Here is a 25,210-nt window from a genome sequence, read left to right on the forward strand (position 1 = left end):
TATGTTTTGTAAATAACTGGGCAATTCACTACCAAGTACCAATGTAGCCCTGCCTCTTTATTGGCCTTCGCTCTTGCTTTTGCGCTAAGAACCATCCAACTCCACACTCTATCGTTCCAGAATTCCACCATGCATCGTGGATTCTTTGATCAGAACAGATTTTGTTTCACCAGATCACAGCAATCTTTTGTTTCATCAGGGAGCCAAATAGTCAAATAGAGATGAGGCTTAGAGTCTCGTTTCTTGTTTGGTTTCCACTCCACATCTTCTCTCTTATTGTCAGGTAGACAGGTAGTATGAGCAGTTCAAGGTTCAAGAAACAACTAGTAGCTAGGCTGTAGTTCAAAACATCAGCGTATGTTTACATTAAAAAAAACACCAGCTTATGCTTGCACAAATAATTAAACATATGAATGTACCAATGCTTAAACACATGCTAATGAGGCGAGTCAGCGCAACAAGGCATATACTCATGCTAAATGAGGAGACAAACATAAATAGGCTCATAACCACATTCATACATAATTTGAGGGTACACTACAGATGCAACATTACATAGTATTAATTAAGTCAAAAAAAAACTATAAATAAACTTGCAGAAAACAACCACGATCGATCCATGAACTCTCAGAGAAGATGCCTGCCGCTGCCCATGATACAGTGGGAGATGCAGTCGACGACGCCATAAGGCTGCACCATGTCGATGCAGGAGTCGTGGTGGTATGGCTGGGCGCTTCCATCTGCAACATTATACGCTTGGATTTTGTTCATCGTCGTTTTCTCATCACAATCAGAGCCCAAGTAGAGAGTATCAGCAGAGACGGAGGAAAAAGCCCCAGCGCGTACAGAGATGGCGCGGCGGCGGCCTATGAACACTGCCCGCCCGTTCAAGCTCTTCGCCGGCACTAGGGCACCAGCGTCCAGATCCACACGGTACACCCTGTAGTCCATCTTGTATTTTTCACCATGGGCGTCGTCGTTGTCGTCCTTGCACAGCAGCCGGTGCACCAGCATCAACTCCCCGGCGTTGTCCACGAGGTGAAGGCTGTCAGCCATCCCGGACATATGGAACGACGGCTTGACGGCCATCACCAGCCGCGGATGATCTGAAGTCGTCGCAGAGCTGTCCTCCAGCACCATGACGCTAGTGCCGATGGTGCAGTAGAAACGGCCGGCGAACGACAAGGTTGCGGTGACGTATCTGTCGTGGACCAGGGTCCAACACTGATCGCCGGGCTTAGCGACGGCGATCCCCATGGGGAAACGGAAATAGATCGCCACTGTCATCACTGTGGTGGAGGCGTCGTCGTCTGCGACTGCAAGGCCGGCACTATAAACGGAGAGACGTTCTCCCAGATCACCCCCACCCTGCCTGGACCTGGACAGCTGCTGCTCTGTCATCAGCGTGGTCGCCGGCGGGAGGTCGGTGAGCCGGCGTGTGAGCGGGTTCAGCAGGCGGATGACTAGGCTGGGCCTGTGGAGCAGCAGGAGGAGGCCCTCGTTGGTGACCGCGTGCAACGTGTGGTCCGCGAGGTCCGGCAGCAGCAGGTCAGTCCGGATGCACTCGCCGGTGGAGACGTTGAGGAAGCGGTGGCGGCGGGGGCCCGCGACGAGGGCCTTGTCGAGCATGACCCATTGCCGGGGGTGGAAGCGGCCGTCGTCCAGGACCAGGCCGCCTTGAGAGCGCGGGTCCACGGAGCATCGGCGCCACGGCCGGCACACGGCGCGGAAGCGGACGTAGTCGGCCACGTCGTTGGCGAGGACGCGCTGCGCGATCAGGCACGCAGGCCCGTCGTCCCCGAGGCTCGCCCAGTCCCGCCGAGCGCTGAGCGCGGTGCGCGCACGCTTGGCTCCCCGGGAGCAGGAGGGAGCGGTGGAAAAGCAGGCGTGCTTTCGCTTGACTCCCCGAGATTGGATTTGGATGTGCGCGGAAGAGCAGGGAAAACATAGCCTCGACGACCTCGATCGCTTCATCCGATGGGAGAGGATCTGGGCTAGGAAGCCCGCTCGCTTCGCCATCCTACTACACCAACCGCCGCCGGGCACAGGGGCTAGACTCTCTCTAGAGAAACGTATACAGGTCTCTCTACTTGAAGCGACAGAAGCACGTTGGCAGTTCTTCCGTGGAACGGCGCATAGCGTCCGGACTCTGCGCCGTTTCGTTTTGCCCCTCTTCTACTCCGAAAACGAAAGAAGTCTGCCTGCTCCGTTTTCTATCTATCTCCTCCCGCATTTTCGGGGCCGCTGCTATTGAATCGGATGGCGAAACACTCGAGATCCACCGCTTCTACCCGCACCGGCCGGTGGATCATGCTCCGCGAGGCCGCGCCGCCCGGCCCCGGCCGCCACCGACGGCCGGCGCGTCCTCAACGTCTGCACCGGCCAGTGCGTGTAGACGGAGCTCCCGGAGCTCGACGGGCACCACCTGCTCGGGGCCACCACACGGAGGGCCTGCTCGACGAGTCCACGTACGTGGTCCGCCTGCTGAACCCGGCCACGAGGCACCTCGCCGAGCTGCCCACGCTGGACCCGCTGCTGCCCCGGAAGACGACGCGCGCGAACATCTCCGAGTACAGCAGCCTCGCGTACGAGCTCAAGGTCACAGGCATCGGGGTCGTCTTTGACGACGGCGACGGTTCCACGGCCACGCTCGCGATCAGTTTCTTTACCCCGAGGATGCTCGTCGTCGCCAGGCCCGGCGACGGCCACTGGACGCTGATCGACAGCCAGCAGTGGTTCTTCTCAGCCATGTCGTTCTCTGGCCGCTTCTATTGTGCCAAGGCCGGAGCCGTCATGGCGTTGGAGGCGGCGGCGGCGACGACGACGACGACCAGTACCAACCACAACCAGGGGCCGCCACGGCTGGTGGTGGTCGCCGAGATAACGTGTAGGGTGTCTCTGATGTGCAGGGACACCGTGCACCTGGTGGAGAGCGACGGGAGGCTGCTGCTGCTCCGCCGCTGGCTACAGTCGCAAGGGAAGATGCTACCTTTGTGACCAAGACCCAAAGACTATTGACCACATCGTGGCCTATGCTCGTTCTCGCGTCAGGTTTGGTGGACCATACTCTCGGTCCTTGGGGCCGACGCATCCCTGATAGGCGGCGAGACCCTTCTTGCGTGGTGGGACCGTTGGAGGCAGCGTTGGCACGGTGAACGACAGAGAGGAGCCGACACCCTCTTCGCATTAGTAGCCTGGGAGATTTAGAAGGAGCGTAACGTTCGGTGCTTCCGCAACGCATCCTCCAACATTAACCAACTGCTGAACACCATCAAGCTCAGCGCTGACCTTTGGGTTGAAGGAGAGGCCCGGCACCTTGGTTGTTTGATTCGCGAGTAGTTCGCTTTCTTTCATGGGGAAAGGGAATGTCTGTCCTGTATGTTTGTTTCTAATAAACCACCCCCACCCCTCGCTGTTGTCTTCAGCGCTAAAACGATTGTGTGTAACCACTTTTTTTTCTACTTAATACAATGATGCACAAACCTTTTGCGTATTTGAGAAAAAAAAAAACAGTCGCGAGGGAAGGACTGTTGGATCATCAGGGGGTACAATACAAGGCATACGAGGTGTACCTCGCCAAGCGGGAAACGGTGCCCATCCGTGGCCTCCGCGGGCGCGCCGTGTTCCTAAGCAAAACACGGGCGCTGTCCGTTTCTCCTCTCTCGTTTTCCCGTCGATCCGCGGCAACAAGGTCTACCCTGCCGCCGACAGCTGGGAGATGTCTGAGAAGGAATTGGCTCCTACAGCCTTCTCAACGGAAGGATTGAACGTCGCAACTTTAGGACACGATGGGGTGACGACGACGACGACGATGATATGATCATGATAATGGCTGGACGCGACCATGTGGTATCCGCGACTATCTTTCCTGGTACGTCTTCTCTGGCGGATGCAACGACATTTAGGCCCTGTTTAGTTCGCAAAAATTTTCAAGATTTCCCGTCACATCGAATCTTTGGTCGTATGCATGGAGCATTAAATAAAGACAAAAATAAAAACTAATTACACAGTTTATCTGAAATTTGTGAGATGAATTTTTTGAGCCTAGTTACTCCGTATTAGACAATATTTGTCAAATAAAAACGAAAGTGCTACGGTAGGCAAAAACCAAAATTTTGCGAACTAAACAAGGCCTGAAGAAATATAACCAGCATCGGACAAACCTGTACGGTAATAATCTCATCACATCAGCGTCACTCCAGTTCAATGCAGGCCAGCCTCAGAGAGAGAATGTTGGGAACGTTAGCTTGTGAGAGGAAAAGAATGAGATTGCGCTTTCGTCCAAGCGTGGACAGAAACCGTGATCTAACGGAAGAAAATTCCGTGGACCCTGGGCCTGGGTTCATCCTACCGCACATGCACCCCTAGCTAGGCTCTGGCAGAGGAATGAATCGAACGTTTCACGGGAGTGGTGGCTCCTCCGCGTGCATCTCTTGGCTCTGTGGGACGCAATGCTCAGGCTCGTTGAGCGCGGTTCTAAGTGCAGCTCCACGTCAAGTTAATGACGCTCGCTGAGGCTACAATATCCGTATGTATTTTTGTCATCAGCTAGCGAACCCTAAACTACTGAGTTGAATATGACGGCGGCGTGACCTTCCCCTGGAGAAGGGCATGAACGGCCACACGGCCACTGCTCCAGCGGCAGCACAAAAGGGCACGACACAATCCACTGGCAATGTAGCAGAGCACGGAGGAAACTCTACTGCCATGCATGGTTGGCCATAGTAAGGCTGATGCAAGGGATCTCACCAACCCGAAGATGTTTGCAGGCCATTTTTTTCTCAAAACTATGTAACAATTGGCTGTGTACATCCCCTAGATGTAGAGGCCGGATATTTTTATCCATTATCTAAAAAACTTTCAAGAACAAAGGAGCCTCCAAGGTAGACCTCGGCAAAGCCTTGCCTGCGAGCTGGGCACCGTTGTAAGGCCTTGTTTAGTTCCAATTTTTTTTGCAAAATCAACACTGTAGCACTTTCGTTTGTATTTGATAAATATTGTTCAATCATGGACTAACTAGGCTCAAAAGATTCGTCTCGTCAATTCCGACCAAACTGTGCAATTAGTTTTTATTTTTATCTATATTTAATACTCCATGTATACGTCTAAAGATTCGATGTGACGAGAAATCTGAAAAATTTTACAAAATTTTTTGTGAACTAAACAAGGCCTAAGTCATCGGCAAGACCACAAGACTGATCCATCGTAGAAGCAGTAGCCTGGATCTGTTGTCGCCGCCTCTAACGATGAAGTAGCCTCCAATGATGCCAGTATTTGGCGAGTACGACACAATCCACTGGCAATGCAAACCTGATTGCCTGAACGTCACAACGCGCGGAGCCGAGAGATGGGTGTGGAGGAGCCACCCCTCTCGTGAAGCGTTCGATTCATTTCTCTGCCATGCGTCAGCGATCGAGCCTAGGGGCGCATCTGCGGTAGAATAGACCCTGGGTTCACAGAATTTTCTTCCGATCTATACACATGGTGTCTGTATATATTGTGAGCTTGAAAGTTTGGACGTTGTCTCAAATGAATTTTGCTTATATGTTGAATGAGACTACTATAATTATATATGCTTGCATTGGTCATTGCTCTCATTGGGAAAACACACAACATATTTTGAGGGTTAGAGACAACAATATGACCTTGTTTAGATGTGAAAAGTTTTTAGATTTTGACATGTAGCATTTTTGTTTTTATTTGATAAACATTATCCAATTATGGAGTAACTAGACTTAAAATACGACGCCACTATTTCAATAACGTTCAGTGGAAATGAAAGCAGCGGTCAATTTCCGACAGTTATTTTCTTTCCTTTTTTGGAAAGTGCATATGTTACTTTCTATTTTTGGACAGAACGGGAATCATTTCTCTTTCTCTTTTGAGGCATTCGATTTACTTTTCACTTTCTTTTGCTAGATCACCCGCTCTTTAATATTTTTTTTATTTTTTTAAGAAGCATGCCCTCATAACTTATAAAACGGAATTAAAAAGCATAACTTTCACAATAAACTTAACAATACTAACTTAGAAGGGCTTCTAGACAACATAAGTTTGAGGAATAACTCAACATTGCTAACTTAGTCGTTCTCAAAAAGTTATAGTATATAACTTATGTACATAAGTTTACTCCTACTATTTCAAATTATAAGGCATGTTGACTTTTCTAAATTGAATTTACTATGTATCTAGACACAACTATATATGTATACACATAGCAAAATCAATATATGTAGAAATATCAAAACATTTTATAATTTGGAATAGAGGGAGACATAAGTTACACAATACAATTTATGTACATAAGTTACACAACTAACACACTAGTGTGTATAGAAAGTTATGCAGTTATTATACACAAATAAAAGTTATACAATAAAACTTAGCAGAATAGGTTAGCAGCATAACTTAACAGAATAAGTTAGCAATATAACTTATATATTATAATTTAATATACATAAATTGCTACTAGAAAAATAAAAATCTTCGAAACATATAGAAGTGGGGGTCTAGTTTTGTTCGCCTCGTCGCGTTGAACACACCGATGTAGACGAAATTAAAAATAGATACATCATTCAAAAGTTATAGTAATTTAAAATAAATACTTTGTTTTTTTATGATGACGTCAAAAGCAGAGGGAAAGGGAAGTGGGGAGAGGAGGGTGGGCGACCGGTGTGCATTAGCTGTCGGATCGTTCGTTGGATTGAAAACTATTGAACGACCGTAATTTATAGACAATTTATAGACAAACTGTGTAATTAGTTTTTGTTTTTATCTATATTTACTATTTCATGCATGTGTCACAAGATTCAATATAATAGAGATCTTGATGGTTTTTAGGGTAAACTAAATATAAGGCCATGGTAAAGAGTGCTGTACGCTGTACGAGTAGGTAGCAAACACTAAAGTCTAGAAACACCGTTTGGTTCAACAGTCACCATCATCCAACCTCTCCGTCTTTCCCACCCGTTTTCCCTCAACCAGTCACCACCTCACTCCACGTCTCCTCGGCCTCTCCCGCGCTGCTCACTGCCCACCGACACTCCCCCTCCGCCGCCATGGACCGCGGCCCTTCCGTCTCCGACGACGAGGACGACCTCGAGACCCTCGTACCGCAGAACCATGCCAAGCCCCCGTCCCCCTCCGCCCGTTCCCGCTCGCCGCCCTCCTCCTTCAGCGTCGCCGCGCTCCACCCGGCGCTCCCCTCCTCCGCCGCCTCCCTCGGGCGCATCCTCTGGTCCCGCCGCTACCTCGTGCTCTTTGTCTCCCTCCCGCTCCTCTTCCTCATCCTCTTCGTCTCCTTCGGGGGCGCGTCCTCCATCCGCCTGCCGGCCTCCATCCGCCTCCCCTCCGCCGCACCCGCCGCCGACCCCGCGGCCTCCCGCATGCGCGAGGCCGAGCTGCACGCGCTCTACCTCCTCCGCTCCCAGCGCTCCGGCCTCCTCAGCCTCTTCAACCGCACCGCCGCCCCGACCAACGGCTCCGCCTCCGCCCCCATCTCGCTCTCCGATCTCCAGTCCGCGCTCGAGAGCCAGATCAAGATCAACCGCGAGATCCAAGCGGCGCTCCTCTCCTCGCACCGCTCCGGGACCGGCAATGCAACCGAGGATGGCCTGGATCTCGATCTCCCTTTCTCCGGGTGCAGGAAGAGGGAATTGCCGGCCAACCGGCGGACTATTGAGTGGAACCCCAAGAAAGACCGGTTCCTCTTGGCAATCTGCATCTCCGGGCAAATGTCCAACCACTTGATTTGCTTGGAGAAGCACATGTTCATGGCAGCGCTTCTTGGCCGTACTCTGGTGGTGCCCAGCCAGAAGGTGGACTACCAGTACGATCGGGTGCTTGATATCAACCACATTAATGATTGCATTGGGAGGAAAGTTGTGATCACCTATGAGGAGTTTGTGGAGAAGAGGAAGAAAGTGGTCATTGATCAGTTCATATGCTACGCAGCCTCGCCTCCATGTTTCCTTGATGAGGACCATATTAAGAAGCTGAAAGGACTAGGGATTTCCCTGGGCAAGATTGAGGCAGCTTGGCCAGAGGATGCGAAGCTGAAGGAGCCGAAGAAGAGATTTGTTGGGGATATTACACCAAAGTTTTCGACAGAGGCTGAGGTCCTTGCCATTGGCGACATGTTCTATGCCGATATGGAGGATGAGTGGCTGAATCAACCTGGTGGTCCATTGGCTCACAAGTGCAAGACTTTGATTCAACCAAGTAGGCTCATAATGCTCACTGCTCAACGCTTCGTCCAGACTTTCTTGGGAGGAAACTATATTGCTTTGCATTTTCGACGGCATGGATTCCTTAAATTCTGGTGAGATACACTACCACATCTTTTAATCTGCTGAACATTATCTATTTGTGAATTTTGTGAGAGAAACATATTAGAGCGGATGCATTTACTTTGTATAAGGTTATGCTTGGTAGGCTCTTGTAGTAGATGGCTTCCTTCTTTGTTACACATCTTGGGAATTCCAGGCTACTTACAATCATATCCTCTTTTAGTTATTCCATGATTGCCATTCCTTTGGACAGTGCAGTTGGTAGGACCTTCTGTGATGCACATACAAAACCAGGCACTTGTTCTGACACAGAATGGTTGGACTTGGTTCTAGATGCTTCTCTCAGATCTAGGCAAAATTTTATACTGCAAGTCAGCATCTGACATCTGCATGGTTGTTTGCGCTTGGTTAATAAAGCTATTCAGTGAAATGCCTGCTTAATAATGAATTTACTATACAAACTGTATGATAGATAAAGAGCATGTTTGGAACAGAGGAATAGAAAATGCAGGAATAGGAGAAAATAGAGGAATAGGAAAGGAATTGGGATGCAAAACAGAGGATTGGAAAACACAGGAGTTTTTTAAGAATAGGTGTTTGGAACGCAGGAATATGACTAGTGTAGGAATTTTAGAGTTAGCTGCAAACTCAATTGTTTAGATCTAGTCGTAAATATTTTTTTACATTTACAAGGCTATAGATAGTTTTTCCTTTTAGGCCTTGTTTACTTCACCCCAAATATAAAAACTAATTGCACAGTTTGGTCAGAATTGACGAGACGAATCTTTTGAGCCTAGTTAGTCTATAATTAGACAATAATTACCACAAACAAACGAAAGTGCTACAGTGTCGTGAATTTTTTCCCTTTGGGAACTAAACAAGGCCTTATACATCAGTTGAAGTACAAAGTCAACCCCACATGCTACCGTTTATTTTCCTACTACAACACTAGTCTACTATTGTGCACTTTCTTTTTCTGTTCCTTAACTAACAGCGTCAGCGCGTCAAAGTGTATGGCAGCTCATCAGCCTAGGGACTAACACCAGCTCCTAAGCACTCATCATCGACAGCAATCATAAAGGAAAAGAAAACATGGAACTAGAGTGGATTCTTTTTTTTCCTATGAAATCGACATCTGGCTACAAGAAACCAAAGGAAAGGAAATCTCGATTCCACCGTTCCAAACACATACTTCAACTTCCTTTCCTCCGTTTTCTTGATTCCTACGATTTTCCTTTGGATTTCCTCCGATCCAAACAGGCCCTAATATATTCCATAGCTTACTTTCATTAGTTATTCTCGGTGATGTTGAGTGATGGTATCTGCTCTAGCATTGACTGTTGCATTGAAACACTATCCTTGTTAGTCTTGTAAGTTGACTTTGTTTCTTGGATAATTCTACATAGTGTGCAGTTGCTGAGAAGTGTTAAGGCATTCTTGTTACATGAATAATTCAATAGTTTGACCCCTGGAACTATGTGTAGTTGTGTACTGTCACAATGCCTGAACTAGTCGCAGCATTTTTTGTCCTTGTTTTTCTTCAATGGGGTCTTTTGACCAACTGATCTTGATGCTTATGGCCTGTGGCTGACAACTGAGTGGTGCTACATTCAACAGTTTATAACAATATTAAAAACTCAATAACATTATGGAAACATCTATTAGTTACCTTTAGCTTGTCACATGGGGTCGCCAAAGCTCACAAGCAGCTCGGCTCGGGTTTTAAATCATCACATGTCTTGACAATAAAAGGAAACTCAGCAACATAACTGCCTAATTTTGAACTGGTAGCTGCACTTTGTTTCCTATGCCACAGGTTTATCAAGTTGATAATAAAATTTGACTAGACCGACTCAGCAATGAGTGACTCAAGAACAAACAAATTTCAATAGCAATAGTTACACACAGTAGTCATGCATTGCTGGACATGTCAGTATGTTTAAATCTTTGTCAAATTATTTCATAAATAAACTTTAGCTGACCCTGCATGCCAATCAAGCTTAATTGATACAGACGATACTGATGACTGAATCAGGCTGTCTTCTGTAGTTCTGTGGCTCATAGTTTCATAATCTATTAAGCATCTTTATTTGCTTTATCGAAAGATAAGAAAATATTATTTCTAGTTCTATTATTGGGCTATTACATTAGGTTGAGTGGTGTGAAAACTGTGAATTGAATATGCTCTTATTTTTTTCCTTGTTATGTTAGATGTACAGATCTATCAGCTATGCCTTAAATGTTATTTACTGACACAGTTATTAGGTGCTTATGATTGTGCTATAATTAACTAGCAGTGTATAGGTTATAAGAATGCAACTGCATGAATCTAGTACCTGGTACATCACGACTACAAAGTTTTTTTTTTCTCGAACACGCAGGGAAGCAGCGTATCATTATATATTAAGAAGAAGAAAAGGGGGTATATAAAACCCCAAAACCCAAACAACAACAACACACACTGCACCTCACTCAAAAAACCATTGCTCGCCTATTACAAAAAGACTTGACCTCGACCGAGAAAGAGAGCCCTAGTTTGCACTTGGCACTAAAGCGAGGAGATGAGAAATTTCTCTAGCCCCAGCCAGACTCCATAGAAGTAACTCCTCTCTAATGAGCAACAGAGCAACATTTAGGTTGGGGGTAATCCCATCAAACACGCACAGAACACCATTCAGGTTGGGGGTAATCCCATCAAGCACACAGTGATTGTGATGATTCCAGATTGACCAGCCACCAAAATTTTGATAGAATTGAGACCTTTTTTAATCTGACCATCACAATTACAAAGTGATCTTGTGGTATTTGAATATAGCTTGTTGAAGCTGGGCATGATATTTAGCACTGAATCTGGGGACTTTGTATGGTGATACAGTTTAGTTGGATATGAACATCCGATGATTTTCCCCATTTGTTGGAATATATAAATATATAGATAGATTAATGATCTATGCCTTAAAGATATCTCATTCATTATGTTATTCGCTGTTGCTTGTGGTGACACATGACAGTTGTTGGGGACTTAGGTTTTGTGCTACAATTTTGCCTGTGTTCTGAATTCTATGTCTAAAATGGTATGATACTAGTACCCAGTACACATAAAAAAAATATATAGTTGGTATTTGGATATTAGCTTGGTTGGACACGACATTTAGCACATACTCTGGGGACTGTGTAGTGCCATTGCTAAGTCTTTGTGGTCTGTGCATCATTTGCTGTTAACCCTGCTGATAATATTACTATGGGACATTTGACTAATTTTCTCTTGATGTTCCTGTAGTAATGTGAAGAAAGAGAGCTGCTTCTTCCCCATCCCTCAGGCGGCAGAATGCATTCTGCGAATCGTTGAGAAGGCTAATGCACCTGTGATATATTTATCTACCGATGCTGCTGAGAGTGAAACAAATCTTCTGCAGTCCTTGGTTGTATTCAACGACAGACAAGTCCCTCTTGTGAAGAGGCCAGAGCACGACAGCTCTGAGAAATGGGATGCCTTGCTACACAGAAACCACATTGGCGGAGATGTTCAGGTACATATATGGTCTTTTGTAGTTTTTCTCATGTTGAGTGTGACAGATTTACTAAACAACAATACGCTTCTGTAATGCTTGTTCAGGTTGACGCGATGCTTGACAAGACGATCTGTGCACTATCAAACGTATTCATAGGATCATCAGGGTCCACCTTCACGGAGGACATCTTCCGGCTGCGGAGGGGCTGGGGATCAGCGTCGCACTGTGACGAGTACCTCTGCCAGGGTGAGCTGCCTAACTACATAGCAGAGGTAGACTGAGAAGGCAACTTCCCAGGAGGATCGATAGCTGCAATTTTCCCCCGTCGTGTCCATATGTTCTGTAAAGAATTGGCGGTGTGTACATCTAGTGTGATTTGTGGTAGAGTGGTCTCGGGTCGTCCATTGATTTGATCGGTGTTAATTCTTACACAGGTAGGTAATACAAAGAGCTTTGAGAATTTTTCTTTACTGTTGTTTCTTGTTTGTGCAGTATTTAACCTTTAGATGACGCTGGTGCAGCGTTCTGGTTCAGTACTAATTCTTGATTTTTTTCATTGTTTTACTGTCATTGATGTACTGGAACTTGCATAGTGTCATGCTGATTCATGTCCAAATCATGAGATTGTTACTTTTTGAAGCAAATGGGGTTGGGATATGGGCCTAGCTGCGGCCCTGAACAACGCAGGCCCAGAGCTCTGCTGATTCACTACAGTACTACACAGGCCCGAAAGACTCCCGTGAACCTAAAATAGTGCATGGCCCGAGATTCCACGGTTTGCTTTGCACCCGATCGCTTCTCGGGCTGTCGCCCGGCTCTGCCGCCCGCGCGCGCCCTCCACTCGGCGCTAAAGAGTACTCCCTCCGTCCAAAAAAAAAGTCGTTTTAGAATTTCAGACATTTTGTGTGACCATCTGTCTTATTCAAAAAATTTACATAAATATTATATATTTTGTTAAGACTTATTTTATCATTACATATACTTTACTAATGATTTATTTATTTTATAATTTACACAAAAATTTTGAATAAGACGAATGGTCAAACACGATGTCTAAAAGTCAAAAACATCACTCTTTTTGGGACGGAGGCAGTAAAGACTAAGGGCTCGTTTAGTTGGCGAAAATTTTTGGCTTTAGCATTTTCGTTTGTATTTAATAATTATTGTTCAATTATAAACTAACTAAGCTCAAAAAATTCGTCTCGTAAATTATAGATAAACTGTGCAATTAGTTTTTATTTTTATCTATATTTAATATTTTATGCATACGTCTAAAGATTCGATGTGACGAATAATCTTGAAATTTTTTGGAAACTAAATAAGGCCTAAAGAGGGTCTTAGTGACGTGTGCAAGCTGCACCTCGTGCCCTTGCATTTCGGAACAGTAAACTAGCAAAACGCAGTCAAGGGTTTAAGGCCTTGTTTAGTTCCAAAAGTTTTTGCAAAATCGACACTGTAGCACATATTTGACAAAAATTGTCCAATCATGGACTAACTAGACTCAAAAGATTCGTCTCGTCAATTTCGACCAAACTGTACAATTAGTTTTTATTTTCATCTATATTTAATACTCCATACATGCGTTTAAAGATTCGATGTGACGGAGAATCTAAAAAATTTTGCAAAACTTTTTAGGAACTAAACAAGGCCTAGGATGGGGTAGTATTCCAAATTAATACATATGGTTCTTCTTTAGTTTAAGTTATACTAGAGAAAAATCTTAGATATCTATTTGGAGCACCATCTTCATCAATCTTCCGATCTTGATCTAGCCTGGCCGTCTCCTCTGCCATCTTCATCTCGCCGCCGTCTCGGCGTCTGGTCTGTCGGCCACCTCAGAGTTTTTTTCGAGCATGGGATGAGGAAGAAGAGAGGGCAGAAATGCGGCCGTTGGCAGTCGCTACCTGCGCGCGCGCGCCGTCGTCAACGGTCACAAGTGGCGTGCGATGTGTTGCCTGCGGCCTGTGACTGCCGTTGTCGTCGGTCGCTGCACAAAGCCGTTCAGAGAACCAGAATGATTGATTGATTATCCCAAACCTACTAGCAGCTACAGTAGCTCCCTATTTGTCCACACGTTTTTCTTTAATTTTGATGGATGAACAGATGTTTTGAAAAATGCTGAACCATCTTTGACTCTTTGTTGTTGCACACCAGTGCCTATTGAAAGCATGACAAGTACACAGGAGTAGGGAGTACTCTCCTATTCATGGTGAATTGCCGGCAGACGGCAGCTGAGTTCGCGCGCGCCGGCGACCAGACCACGTCAGCCCAATAGGCCGTGACCGGCTGGGGCATACATGCGCCTTGTTGATGATCGATTAGTACGTGTACCTATCAGGATATCGCCGTGTGTATATATAAATCTATGCGTTGTCTTTGTACGCCATTCGAAGAAGATAGCTTGGGTATTGGTCTCCGAACGCATCGACATCGTGTAAATATATTCTACTCTATGGACGCGTCGATATCGTGTAAATATATTCTACTCTACGTCACCTCAGTTCCAAGTTATAGATTATTTTGTTTTCTATAGATAATTAAATTTTATTATATATATAGGTATAGCATATATCTAGATGTGTATAGGTATAACTAATGAATATATATATATATATATATATATATATATATATTTGTATATACTTTGAAAAGTGAAAATAAATTAGAATTTACGGTCTCTCGGAGTAGTTGTTTGTTGAGCGCATGCACTCCCCTCATTTTGGGAAGACCTCCGATATATGCCATGCCGATTGCCGTTTGCTGGCACCTTGCTCGGTTTCGTTAGGCAAAGTACAGGATCACCATGGTCCGTGAGCATAGTAGTACTACTGTGAAGAACGTGATTTACCATGGCACTACGGTGTCGGTTGTTTTGACCTTTTTTTTTTACAACAGACTCTGGTTCGTGAGCATATAGTAGTACTACCGCTAGCCTTCCGTCAGTCAGTGGAGGTCGACTCTGGTGCCAAGGAAACAAGCAGTAGTGTCGGTAACGGAGAGTCGAAGACGCGTGCCAGGCTGCCGGCGTGCATGACTGGCCATTTCGTAGTCGGGCTTTCCTATGACACGCTACGGACCGCCGGGCCATAGCCCATAGCTCCTCGGTCGCGGTTTGCCTCCTCCCGTGGTCCGTCGCGCCGGCAATGTCTGTGCATCCCCAGAGTACCGTTACATGTGTGATGTCTCCGGCCGCGTCACATGTCGGTCGGAGGCTCCGGATCTGAGCGAGCGATAGGCGAGGTGGCAACTGTTGCATACAGTACGCTCTGGCCGTTGACAGCAGCCAGGACGGCACGCGCGGCCGTGTGAAACCGCTGGCTTGAACCCCCGCGGGCACAAGCACAACAAGCCCACTACGGGGAAGGGGAAGCACGCCTCCGCTTTGCTCTTGCCGTTTTCCTCGCACGGCGGGAATCAAATCTGTGGATCGAATGGACCGGGTCGATCCCACCACCAAACAGTGGAGCTGTGGAGGCGATCTGGCGCGGGCGGCCCCGCCGCTTCCCCTACCCCATGTGCGGCTTTCTCGTCTGCTTCCCCGGCAGGCACCCAGCCCCACACCGACCGCACTGATGATTCACCGCCAGTCCGCCACACTCCACTGCTCCACGTACGCACCCACGTCCATCTCGTCCGTCGTGTCGCCGCCCCCTCCACCCCAGGGAAAAAGACGCGGGGAAAAAACCTGAGGGCGGGCGGCGAAAACCAGGGGAAAACCATCGTGCTCGTGTCGTGTCCTCGCGTGCACCAAAGCGGATGTGGAGCGCGTGCCGTGCTAGATCACGTGTCTCCGTCACGGCAGCACCCGGCTGCGGCCTTGCTGAGCGTAACGTCAGCTCGACTGGATGGCAACGCCACACACAATCAGAGCCTAATTATTACACGCGGTGCACACTGCCCGGTTTGGCTCTTAGCTTGTCTTTATCAACTGTATTTTTTCTATTTTTCTCCTATAATAAACCAGTTAAAAATAATTTTAGCTATGATTTTTTAGACCAACGAACAAGCTCTATTAGTTCTAAAATTTTTAAGACTTTTGTCGTATTAAATCTTTAGACATATACATAGAGCATTAAATATAGACAAAAAATAAAAACTAATTGTGTAGTTTGTCTATAATTGTCGAGATAAATCTATTAATCTTAATTAGTCTATGATTAGATAATTGTTAAATACAAATAAAAATTCTACAATAGTCAAAGACAAAAAAAAATTACAAACTAAACAAGGCCAAAGAAATAGTGATGCAAACACGGCCTGACGTGCTACAGAGATTCTAGATTAGACCTTATTTAGTTCTGAAAAGTTTTTTAGATTTAGCTACTGTAACATTTTTGTTTATATTTAATAACTATTATTTAATCATAAATTAATTAAACTCAAAAGATTTGTTTCATAAATTATAGACAACCTATGCAATTAATTTTTGTTTTTTTCTATATTTAGTGTTTTATACATGTGTCCCAATATTCAATGTAATGAAAAATTTGAAAAAGTTTTTAGATTTTAGGTGAACTAAACAGGCCTTAGTAGCAACACGTCTCACTCGTACGGATATGTAGGCTAGCTGATCAGGTGAGCTTTGCTGTTCTTCAATTCGCCGAGAAAAAATTCCAGACTTTGTTAATTTGATTGATAAACTATAATAAAAAATATTGTTGACCAATTTGTTATGAGAAAAAAAAAACATTGCTGAATGGCTGTCAGATTCGATTGATAACTCAAACAGACGGATGCGTTGAGGAGATTATTACCATGGGAACTTGGTACGATTAGGGGCATATAATAGCTTTTCATTTGCTTATCACACTTGATTGCTGATTTGTCCAGTTTTTGTCTAAAGCAGGTGTGTAATCTTATCGTCGATATTTAAATCCAGTCAAGAAAAATCCAAAAGTTCTGAAGGACAAACTCTAAACTCTACTTATAGTATTAGAGAGAAAATAATAATAATAATAATAATAATAATAATAATAATAATAATAATAATAATAATAATAATAATAATAATAATAATAATAATAATAATGGATGAAATTATTATTATCTAATTTATTGTAAAAAAACTGTTGACTGACAGAAAAAATACGGTTAAAAAGAAAAGCGAACGGCCAACACAGCCTCACGGTTAACGCCTTTGCGTCTGGATAATGCTCCAGTTCGCCGGTCAAAGGCAACCCACAATAGCACTTTTCCGCTTAACAGGCTTTTTTAGTTGGAGAAAAATTTTGATTTTAGCTATTATAACACTTTTGTTTGTAATTAATAATTATTATTTAATCATAGATTAACTAGGTTTAAAAAATTTTTCTTGTAAATTATAAATAATAAATTATATAATTAGTTATTTTTTTGTCTTGAGTATATTTAATATTCTATGTATATATTCAAGCTTTAATGTAACAGAAAATCTTAAAAAAAATCGATCTAAACAAGGCGACGCCTGCACTGGTCGGCAAGCAAGACGGAAAAATCTCTTTTCAGCCGCCGCGAGCAGCCCGCGCCGGGACGACGGTGCTAGGGTGGCGCGAGCGAGCACGGAAGAGCCGTACGGATCCCGCACGGCGCCACGGCCCCACGAGGCCACGACCACGCGTGGGCGGGCCCGTCCAACGCGGCGGTGGGCGCAAAGCAAAAGCGGCCAAATCCTCCGTGACGAGCGGGCCCCGCGTCGACGCGGTGGCGCGCCCGACACGTCGTCCGCGACGGGGACCGGACGCCGAGCTTTTCCTTGTGGGAGTGGCCGTGGGCGGGGAGCCGTCACGTCGCGGAGGCGCAATTATTTTACTATGCAAAAAGAAAAAGAAAAAAAAAGGCGCGCGAGCGAGCCAGCGCGGGTGCCGTCGCCGTACAAGCTTGGGGATTCCGTACGGGGCGGCGTGTACCGCCCGTCCGTCCAGGTCCACCACCACGTCCGGGCCCGCGGGCAGCGTGGCGTCACTGGCGCGACCACGAGGGGGGCATGTGCGCGTGCGCTGCCCGGGGCTGCTGGCTGCTGCAGCGAACACCGCGCGTGGCCTCTGGTTTTCTGCCGCCTGGACGGATCGGTGTGCTGGCTTGTGGCTTGTCCTTTTTAACGAGGCCACAGGCCTGCCCCACTCAACAGTCAACAGTAGTAGGCCTAAAATGACCCCTTATTTAGTTCACTAAAAACCAAAACTTTTTAAGATTTTCGGTAACATTAAATTTTACGGTACATATATATATATATATATAAAGCATTAAATATAAACGAAAATAAAAATTAATTACATAGTTTTCTGTAATCATAAGATGAATTTTTTTAGTCTAGTTAGTCTATGATTAGACAATAATTATCTAATAAAAACAAAAACTACAGTATACAAACAAAAAAAATCCGACGAAGTTTTGCTATCCAAACTAACGCATTTGTCAAGTTAATCCGGTCACGAAACAAACATTAAAAAAACACGATGAGTCCAGTTACTTGTAGGCACCACAGGCTGTTGCTATTGCTGAGTACCGTGAAAGTCAAGCCGGACGTTACGATTGACACGGACTATTCACGGCAAGCTTGATGAATGCTGGCCGCATCCACCCACTGCCGGAATAAAATCCATCAGATCTTCCGACCCCACTTTGTTAAAACGTGAGGATTAACAACAGATGACTAAAGGGAGATACAAAATAATACACTAAAGCCTGCAGCTTGTATCAATTCCAGATGTGCTGAAACTACATGTCATTATTTTATAACAAGAAAAGGCAGCGCCATAGCTGTAGATAATAATATTTATATGTGCACGCCAAAGATTTTCAGGATTGGTTTATATACACTATTTATTTAAAAATTCTGAATACTGCAGCTGCTAGCTGCGGCATGCCACGTGAAGAGGATAGGAGGGTAAGGGACAACGTGGCAAGTTGGCTCAGTCAAGTGATATGTCAAACCTACAAGGAACTTCTCCCTCTATTCTAAATTACAAAATATTTCGGCGTTTCAAGAGATATTGTTTTTATTATACACTTAAATATACATTGTGTCTAACCACATAGTAAAAATAATATATTTAAAAACGTCAAAATGTCTTATAGTTTCAAACGAGAAGTATTTGTTTTGGCAGAGCCTCCACGGATTAGTACTCTCTTTATCCGATGAGGGCAATGGATAATAGTCAGTCCCAAAACAAAGACAAGGAAGAACTAATATGTATGGCCTCATGTGATGCCATTTTGCATTTTTGGGGGGCTAATTGGATTTGGAATTCGAGGACCACTTAGATCAACCAAAATAAACCAAGTGTAGGATATTCTAAGGCACTATGTTTACAGATTTCTAAATTTCTCATGCTATTTGCAGTGTAAAACCATTACTGACGCATTGAAATTATACTATTGGGTGCTTGATTTTTTTGACAAATATATAGAGGCCTTTACATCCTACAATTGTGATTAGGCTATCACAGTTCCATGATTGTTTGGAGGTATCAACCAAAAGAATCTAAGAAAAAGGGCAAGTTGTAGAACATGGGTCATGGCTTGCCCATATGGCTAATACTAGTATGTTGCCTTTTTCTATGGGTATGAATGGACCACGATGGCCCAAATGTATTTGCTTGGGGGAGCATAGCATTTAGTTGGGTTTCAGCATCAGGGAGCAGACAAAACAAAGGGGCCTCTCCAACTCAGCACATGACAGGTCGTTTTTACGTTGTAAAAAAAAAAACAGGTCGTTTTTCCTTTGATTTCTCCCTTCTGAAGCAGATTTGCTACACAAAAAGACAAATACTCAACAAGAAAAGGTCCCACGGTATTTAATATTTTAATATAATTCTTGTTAGACCACCAGTTCTCGGAAAGTTGGCTGATAAAAAATAAGTACATAGACATTCTTTAACTGCTTCAATAGCTTTCCCCTGTATTTAAGTTATTGTTATGTTATGTTAAAGTGAACATTGTTTTAAATAGTGGGTTATAATAAAATTATAGTGACTAACTTCAGCTGTCGCTATGGGCTAAACCAGTAGTAGAGCTCTCCGCTAATGCTATGACCCGCTTTTAGAACACTAAAAATGAGCTACCATTTTCATGACGAGTTTGTTTGAGATCAAATATAATAAAACGAAATCACCTGTAGCCTTTACCTTAACTTTAAAGCAAATGGGATTGTCACATCCTTTCGTTTTAAATTTGTAAGCTATTTTGGCGTCTAGACATGTGATTTTTATGAGCAAAAACTATGTAACTATATAGTAGAAGACAAATAATGGTTCACAATCTAATCTAGAACAGAGATAGTAGTAGCTTTCACAATTTGCTCTGGAAATTATTTACCATTTCCCCTATTATTTGCACCACATTTTTATGTTTATAATTAGTGATTTTTTATGGTGCTTGGAAAATAGTATAGCCATCCATTTGGATATATCAGATGACTATAAAATAAGAAGAACCAATATAGAGAAACTTAAGTTGTGGTCCGAAACTTAAAACATGTGGGCCAAGAACCCAAAATATATTAGTTAGGAATTATTTTTGAAATAAATTTAAAGGATAGGATCGTACTTTCGCTTCCCTTATCTCCCAGTTCTTTCATGTCTCTGCGACTCTGCGGCTCCCTCGGCGCCGTCCTGCGTGGCCTGGGCCAGGATGTCCGAGCAGGAGACGGTGGCGGGGCACTTCCGCTCCATCGCTGATTTTATCACGGCGATCGACGTCGCACCCTCCTCCTCGACTTCCTCCTGGCCGAAGCAGCAAATGGAGGCAACTCACGTATCCGTTAGCACGGCACAGCCGTCTCATGTAGTTACAGCCGTCGAGCGCGACGCGACGATACAATTTTGGACCTGTCTAAATTCCTGCTTCCATCAGCATTTGTTGCCCTGTGTTCTCGCCGTGCGGCACTAAACCCGGCGAAGACGAGCCGAAATGAAAATTTTTTTGACCACTGTAGATTTTTTGTTTATTTGTGATAAATGTTGTCCAATTATGGTCTAACTAGATTCAAAAGATTCATCTCATAATTTACAGATAAACTGTGTAATTAGTTTTTGTTTTTAACTATATTTGATGTTTAATTTATATGCCGCAAGATTCGATGCGACGAAAAATTTTGAAAAGTTTTTGGTTTTTGGGTAACAAGGCTTAATTGGGACTTTGTCTGCCGCCCTCGCCGCTCCATCCTGCCATCTCCCCATGGTTGGCCATTGGCGGCTACCGCTGGACTGCTCCACGCTAGACCCCGCCGCCCGCACTAGCTGCCTCAGAGAGTTATCGTGTAAAAAATGGACTAAATTGCCCTTAATTACTTTTCCTAATCAACAAATGCTGCAAATAATTTTCAAGGGAGGAACCGGTGCTTAACTAAATTGCCCTTAATTACTTTTCCTAATCAACAAATGCTGCAAATAATTTTCAAGGGAGGAACCGGTGCTTCCTCCCAAGCACCGTAGCAAAGCTCTTATAATAAACAGTCGGCTTAAAGCGACCTGCAATATCTATTGATTAGTGTTAAGAGCAACTGCAATAACCAGACCATGTCAGGTTTGAATAATCACCCAACTAATAACCTACCATCATATCTAGAATCCCATGCCCCCTACCAGCAATATCAGAATTAAAAAATACAGTCAAGTTAATCTGAGTAAAAAATTCCAGTAAAATCATCTGCCTTTTCCATGGCATCTCACGCGCATCGATCTAATCAGCCTTTGCTTTAGCGTTTAGCCTCATGCGGGTCATGCTCTTCATCCCCATCTGCATCCTCCCTCGGTCCCTCCCCCTCTCTCTCTCTGCCCACAGCCCCACACCATGTGTGCCCAGATTCCCCTAAATAGGTCTCTCTCTACTGCATCAGTCCCCTCTTCCCCTTCCCTTTCCTCAGTCCCTATCCGCTGCTGCTAACAGCAGAACAAGCTGCGGCACGGAGGTGCGCTCTCCCCGGCGGTAGTTTTGGGAGCTGCAGGAGGAAGAAGCGAGAGCTAGAGCTGCAAGGATGATCGGTGCCAACACCAACGCCGCCGTCTACCCGTGCCCGGAGTACGCGGAGGTCGACCCCACCGGCCGGTACGGACGGGTATGGAATCGCCGCTACCACTGCACCTCCTCCTATCACCGGTTTTTTGATCCGTCTGCTCACCAATCCGCTGATCCGTTTCCCTGCACTTCTTTTCCTCTTTATTTATCGCAGTTCAGCGACGTTCTTGGCAAGGGCGCGTCCAAGATTGTGTAAGATCCGGCTCTGTTCTCGCCAAAGCCGCGGGCTTGAATTCATTTCGCTTGCCCACCGAGTCTCTGATCCGAGGTGCGTATGCGGGGACTGCAGGTACAGGGCGTTCGACGAGTACCAGGGGATGGAGGTGGCGTGGAACCAGGTGAAGCTGCACGACTTCCTGCAGAGCCCCGAGGACCTGGAGCGGCTCTACTGCGAGATCCACCTCCTCAAGACGCTCAAGCACCGCAACATCATGAAGTTCTACACCTCCTGGGTCGACGTCTCCCGCCGCAACATCAACTTCATCACCGAGATGTTCACCTCCGGCACCCTCCGCCAGTAAGCGACCAACCTCCTCCGCTCCTGTAACGCCTAAAAGTTGTTGCCTTTTCATGTCTCAAGTTGCAGAGAGTCCCTTTTTTTCCTCGCCCGTCGCAAAAAGTTTCGTCGTCGTCTTTTGTTTCCCCTTCTCTCACTCTCTGCTTGGTTGCTTCTTGGACTGATCGATTGTGGTTACGCGTCTGGTGGTGATTTAGGTACAGGCAGAGGCACCGGAGGGTGAACATATGGGCGGTGAAGCACTGGTGCCGGCAAATCCTCAGCGGCCTGCTGTATCTGCACAGCCACAATCCACCCATCATCCACCGGGACCTCAAGTGTGACAACATCTTCGTGAACGGCAACCAGGGCGAGGTCAAGATTGGCGACCTCGGCCTCGCCGCCATCCTCCGCAAGTCCCATGCCGTCCATTGCGTGGGTAAGCCATCTGATTAGCTAGTTAGCCCGAAATTATGTTGTCTGAGCACACTAGCAATAGCTATGCGGTAATTTGATGGGGGCTAGATATGTTGGATTGGTTGAATAGGTACACCGGAGTTCATGGCACCGGAGGTGTATGAGGAGGAGTACAACGAGCTGGTGGACATCTACTCGTTTGGGATGTGCGTGCTCGAGATGGTCACATTTGAGTACCCATACAGCGAGTGTACACACCCGGTGCAGATATACAAGAAAGTGATCTCTGTAAGAAGATGCCTGGACCCTATAAGCCATTCCACATCAACTGCGCCTCTGGTGTGCAGTTTGACATGATTTTCCTGATTTCAGTTAGTTGTTTGATTTGGTAGGGTACTAAGCCAGAAGCTCTGTACAAGGTGAAAGATCCAATGGTGAGGCACTTCGTCGAGAAGTGCCTGGCAACGGCCTCTCAGAGACTGTCAGCGAGAGAACTGCTTGATGATCCCTTCCTACAGGGTGATGACGTGGCTGTTTCTTTGGATGGTGGAGATTATCATGTACCTTCCAATTATATACGGCAGCCTTCACATTTAGGGCATACCTATAGTAATGGCTCCACGATGAGTAATGGATTTTCGGAAAGCATTTATGAAGATGCTTTGAGTGAAGACTGCGAGGATGATGACATAAAAGGCCAAGATGGCATTGACTTGTTCAAAGAGAATGAAGATGAGCCTCTTGGCAATTTGGATATAACAATCAAAGGGAGAAAGAGTGAGGATGGAGGCATATTCCTCAGATTGCGGATTTCTGATAATGATGGTATGCACACTTTGTAATGCATAAAGTTCTGAATTAGTCCATATATGAAAATATGTTTTGTTATTATTGAAAGCTAATTTTTCATATTTGCAGGACGGGTACGCAACATCTATTTTCCTTTCGACATTGAGGCTGATACCGCACTAAGTGTTGCAACGGAAATGGTAGCCGAGCTGGATATAACTGACCATGAAGTTACTCGAATTGCTGACATGATTGATGGTGAGGTCAGTGCATTGGTACCAGATTGGAGGCCTGGTCCGGGCATAGAGGAAGCTCCTGACACTTCATACTGCCATAACTGTGGATCCAACGTGTCATCGTGTGGTTCACTTTACGCCTACATGTCATCAGGCCGTCAAGGTTGCCAATGTGCAGAGCTACATGGGCGGTTTGAGGAGATCACATTCCAAGCAGATGGAGAGCAGTGTGATTTGCAGGAATCTGCAGGCAGCTCTGATGATGGAGGTGGCCAAACAGAGCATTATGTCAAAAGCAAGGAGTCCACTCATGTGAATGGCCTTGTACAGATGGGTAGAAGAGATCTTTCTAATCAGCTTTGCTTCAGTTCATTTCAAGAGCAATCATGTTCATCTAACCGTTACGAGAATGACAATAACCATCACACAAATGGGTTCGACATGAAGCATGAGGTAAAGATTGCCAAGTACAAAGCACGGAAAATGGCACAGTTAAAGAGGGCTATCCATCCATCTCTTGACTTTGACAATGCATATGGAGTAAATAGGATGAAGCCTTCACTGAACAAGCTTCAATCTTTCCATATTGGAAAGAACCACAGTTTCCGCGTGCCAACAAGCCCGAGTAAAGTAAGTATGGATTATCATTCTGACGTGAACAGCCAAGTATGGCATAGCAGGCACCCCGATCCGGGAGCCCAAAGGGCCCGGCATTGTGAGGTCAATGCAGCTGGGAGCAGCCCGGATTATGTGTTTACAGCGAGGCGCTACTATACTGGAGCTCAGTTGCCGCCAAATCTCCCGAGAACAAAATCTGTACCCCCCCTAAGTGCTGTCGACGCCTGAAATGCTCTTGCCCTGTAAATTTTATAGAGTGTACATCTGTTTTGGTTCTTTTTGTATCCATTATGAAACATAGTTGTTTAGCAGGAGACTGAATGTGACGAGGCTGAGCTGTTTGTAAATTTCCATCTTGTGAATCCACAGAGGTTAGGCTGTACAAGTGCAATCTACATCATTTGCCTCACTGGGACAACCTGTTTTATCCTCCTTAATATAGGCGAGAGCCTTTCTTTCACATCTTCGGATTTCAGGGATGCAAAGTTACTGTTACTTAATTGAGTAGGCAGAAACAAAGCCAGTGCCAGAACTGATCACATGATCAAAATCATGAGCTGGAGCTCTATCAGGTACTAGATGTTACCTATGAAAGGGACACCCATCTCTCCTAGTTGCAGTTGAATATACATCAAATCTGCATCGAAGGTACAGACATGCCAGCCTATGCATTTGCATTGCCAATGCCAACTGCTGCATGGATGCTACACTAATCAATTGACGCTTTCATGGCATGACCCCATCCTGATCATTTGGCATTTGGCAACCCCACGTTCCTTTGATTCTTTCTCCGATGCTCTTTTTTTCATGCTAAAAATATATTGTTCGCTTGAGACTGGAAAAAATGGGAATTATTCG

At 45.3% G+C, this 25,210-nt stretch overlaps 2 protein-coding genes and 1 pseudogene across 2 annotated transcripts; 2 read left to right on the forward strand and 1 right to left on the reverse strand.

Annotated features, from left to right (window-relative positions):
- Window positions 387-2,025, reverse strand: LOC8085603 (annotated as a pseudogene).
- On the forward strand, window positions 6,956-12,430 carry LOC8055669. Its single transcript, XM_002460849.2, has 3 exons — window positions 6,956-8,320; window positions 11,569-11,818; window positions 11,905-12,430. The coding sequence occupies exons 1-3, from the start codon at window positions 7,059-7,061 to the stop codon at window positions 12,079-12,081; spliced, it is 1,689 nt and encodes a 562-aa protein (XP_002460894.1). The 5' UTR covers window positions 6,956-7,058; the 3' UTR covers window positions 12,082-12,430.
- Window positions 21,515-24,812, forward strand: LOC8055670 (probable serine/threonine-protein kinase WNK1). The gene is made up of 7 exons (XM_002460850.2): window positions 21,515-21,836; window positions 21,951-21,988; window positions 22,086-22,313; window positions 22,511-22,731; window positions 22,840-22,997; window positions 23,102-23,534; window positions 23,628-24,812. The coding sequence occupies exons 1-7, from the start codon at window positions 21,756-21,758 to the stop codon at window positions 24,578-24,580; spliced, it is 2,112 nt and encodes a 703-aa protein (XP_002460895.1). The 5' UTR covers window positions 21,515-21,755; the 3' UTR covers window positions 24,581-24,812.

Source organism: Sorghum bicolor, chromosome 2 (assembly GCF_000003195.3).
Source record: "Sorghum bicolor cultivar BTx623 chromosome 2, Sorghum_bicolor_NCBIv3, whole genome shotgun sequence".
NCBI lineage: Eukaryota > Viridiplantae > Streptophyta > Magnoliopsida > Poales > Poaceae > Sorghum > Sorghum bicolor.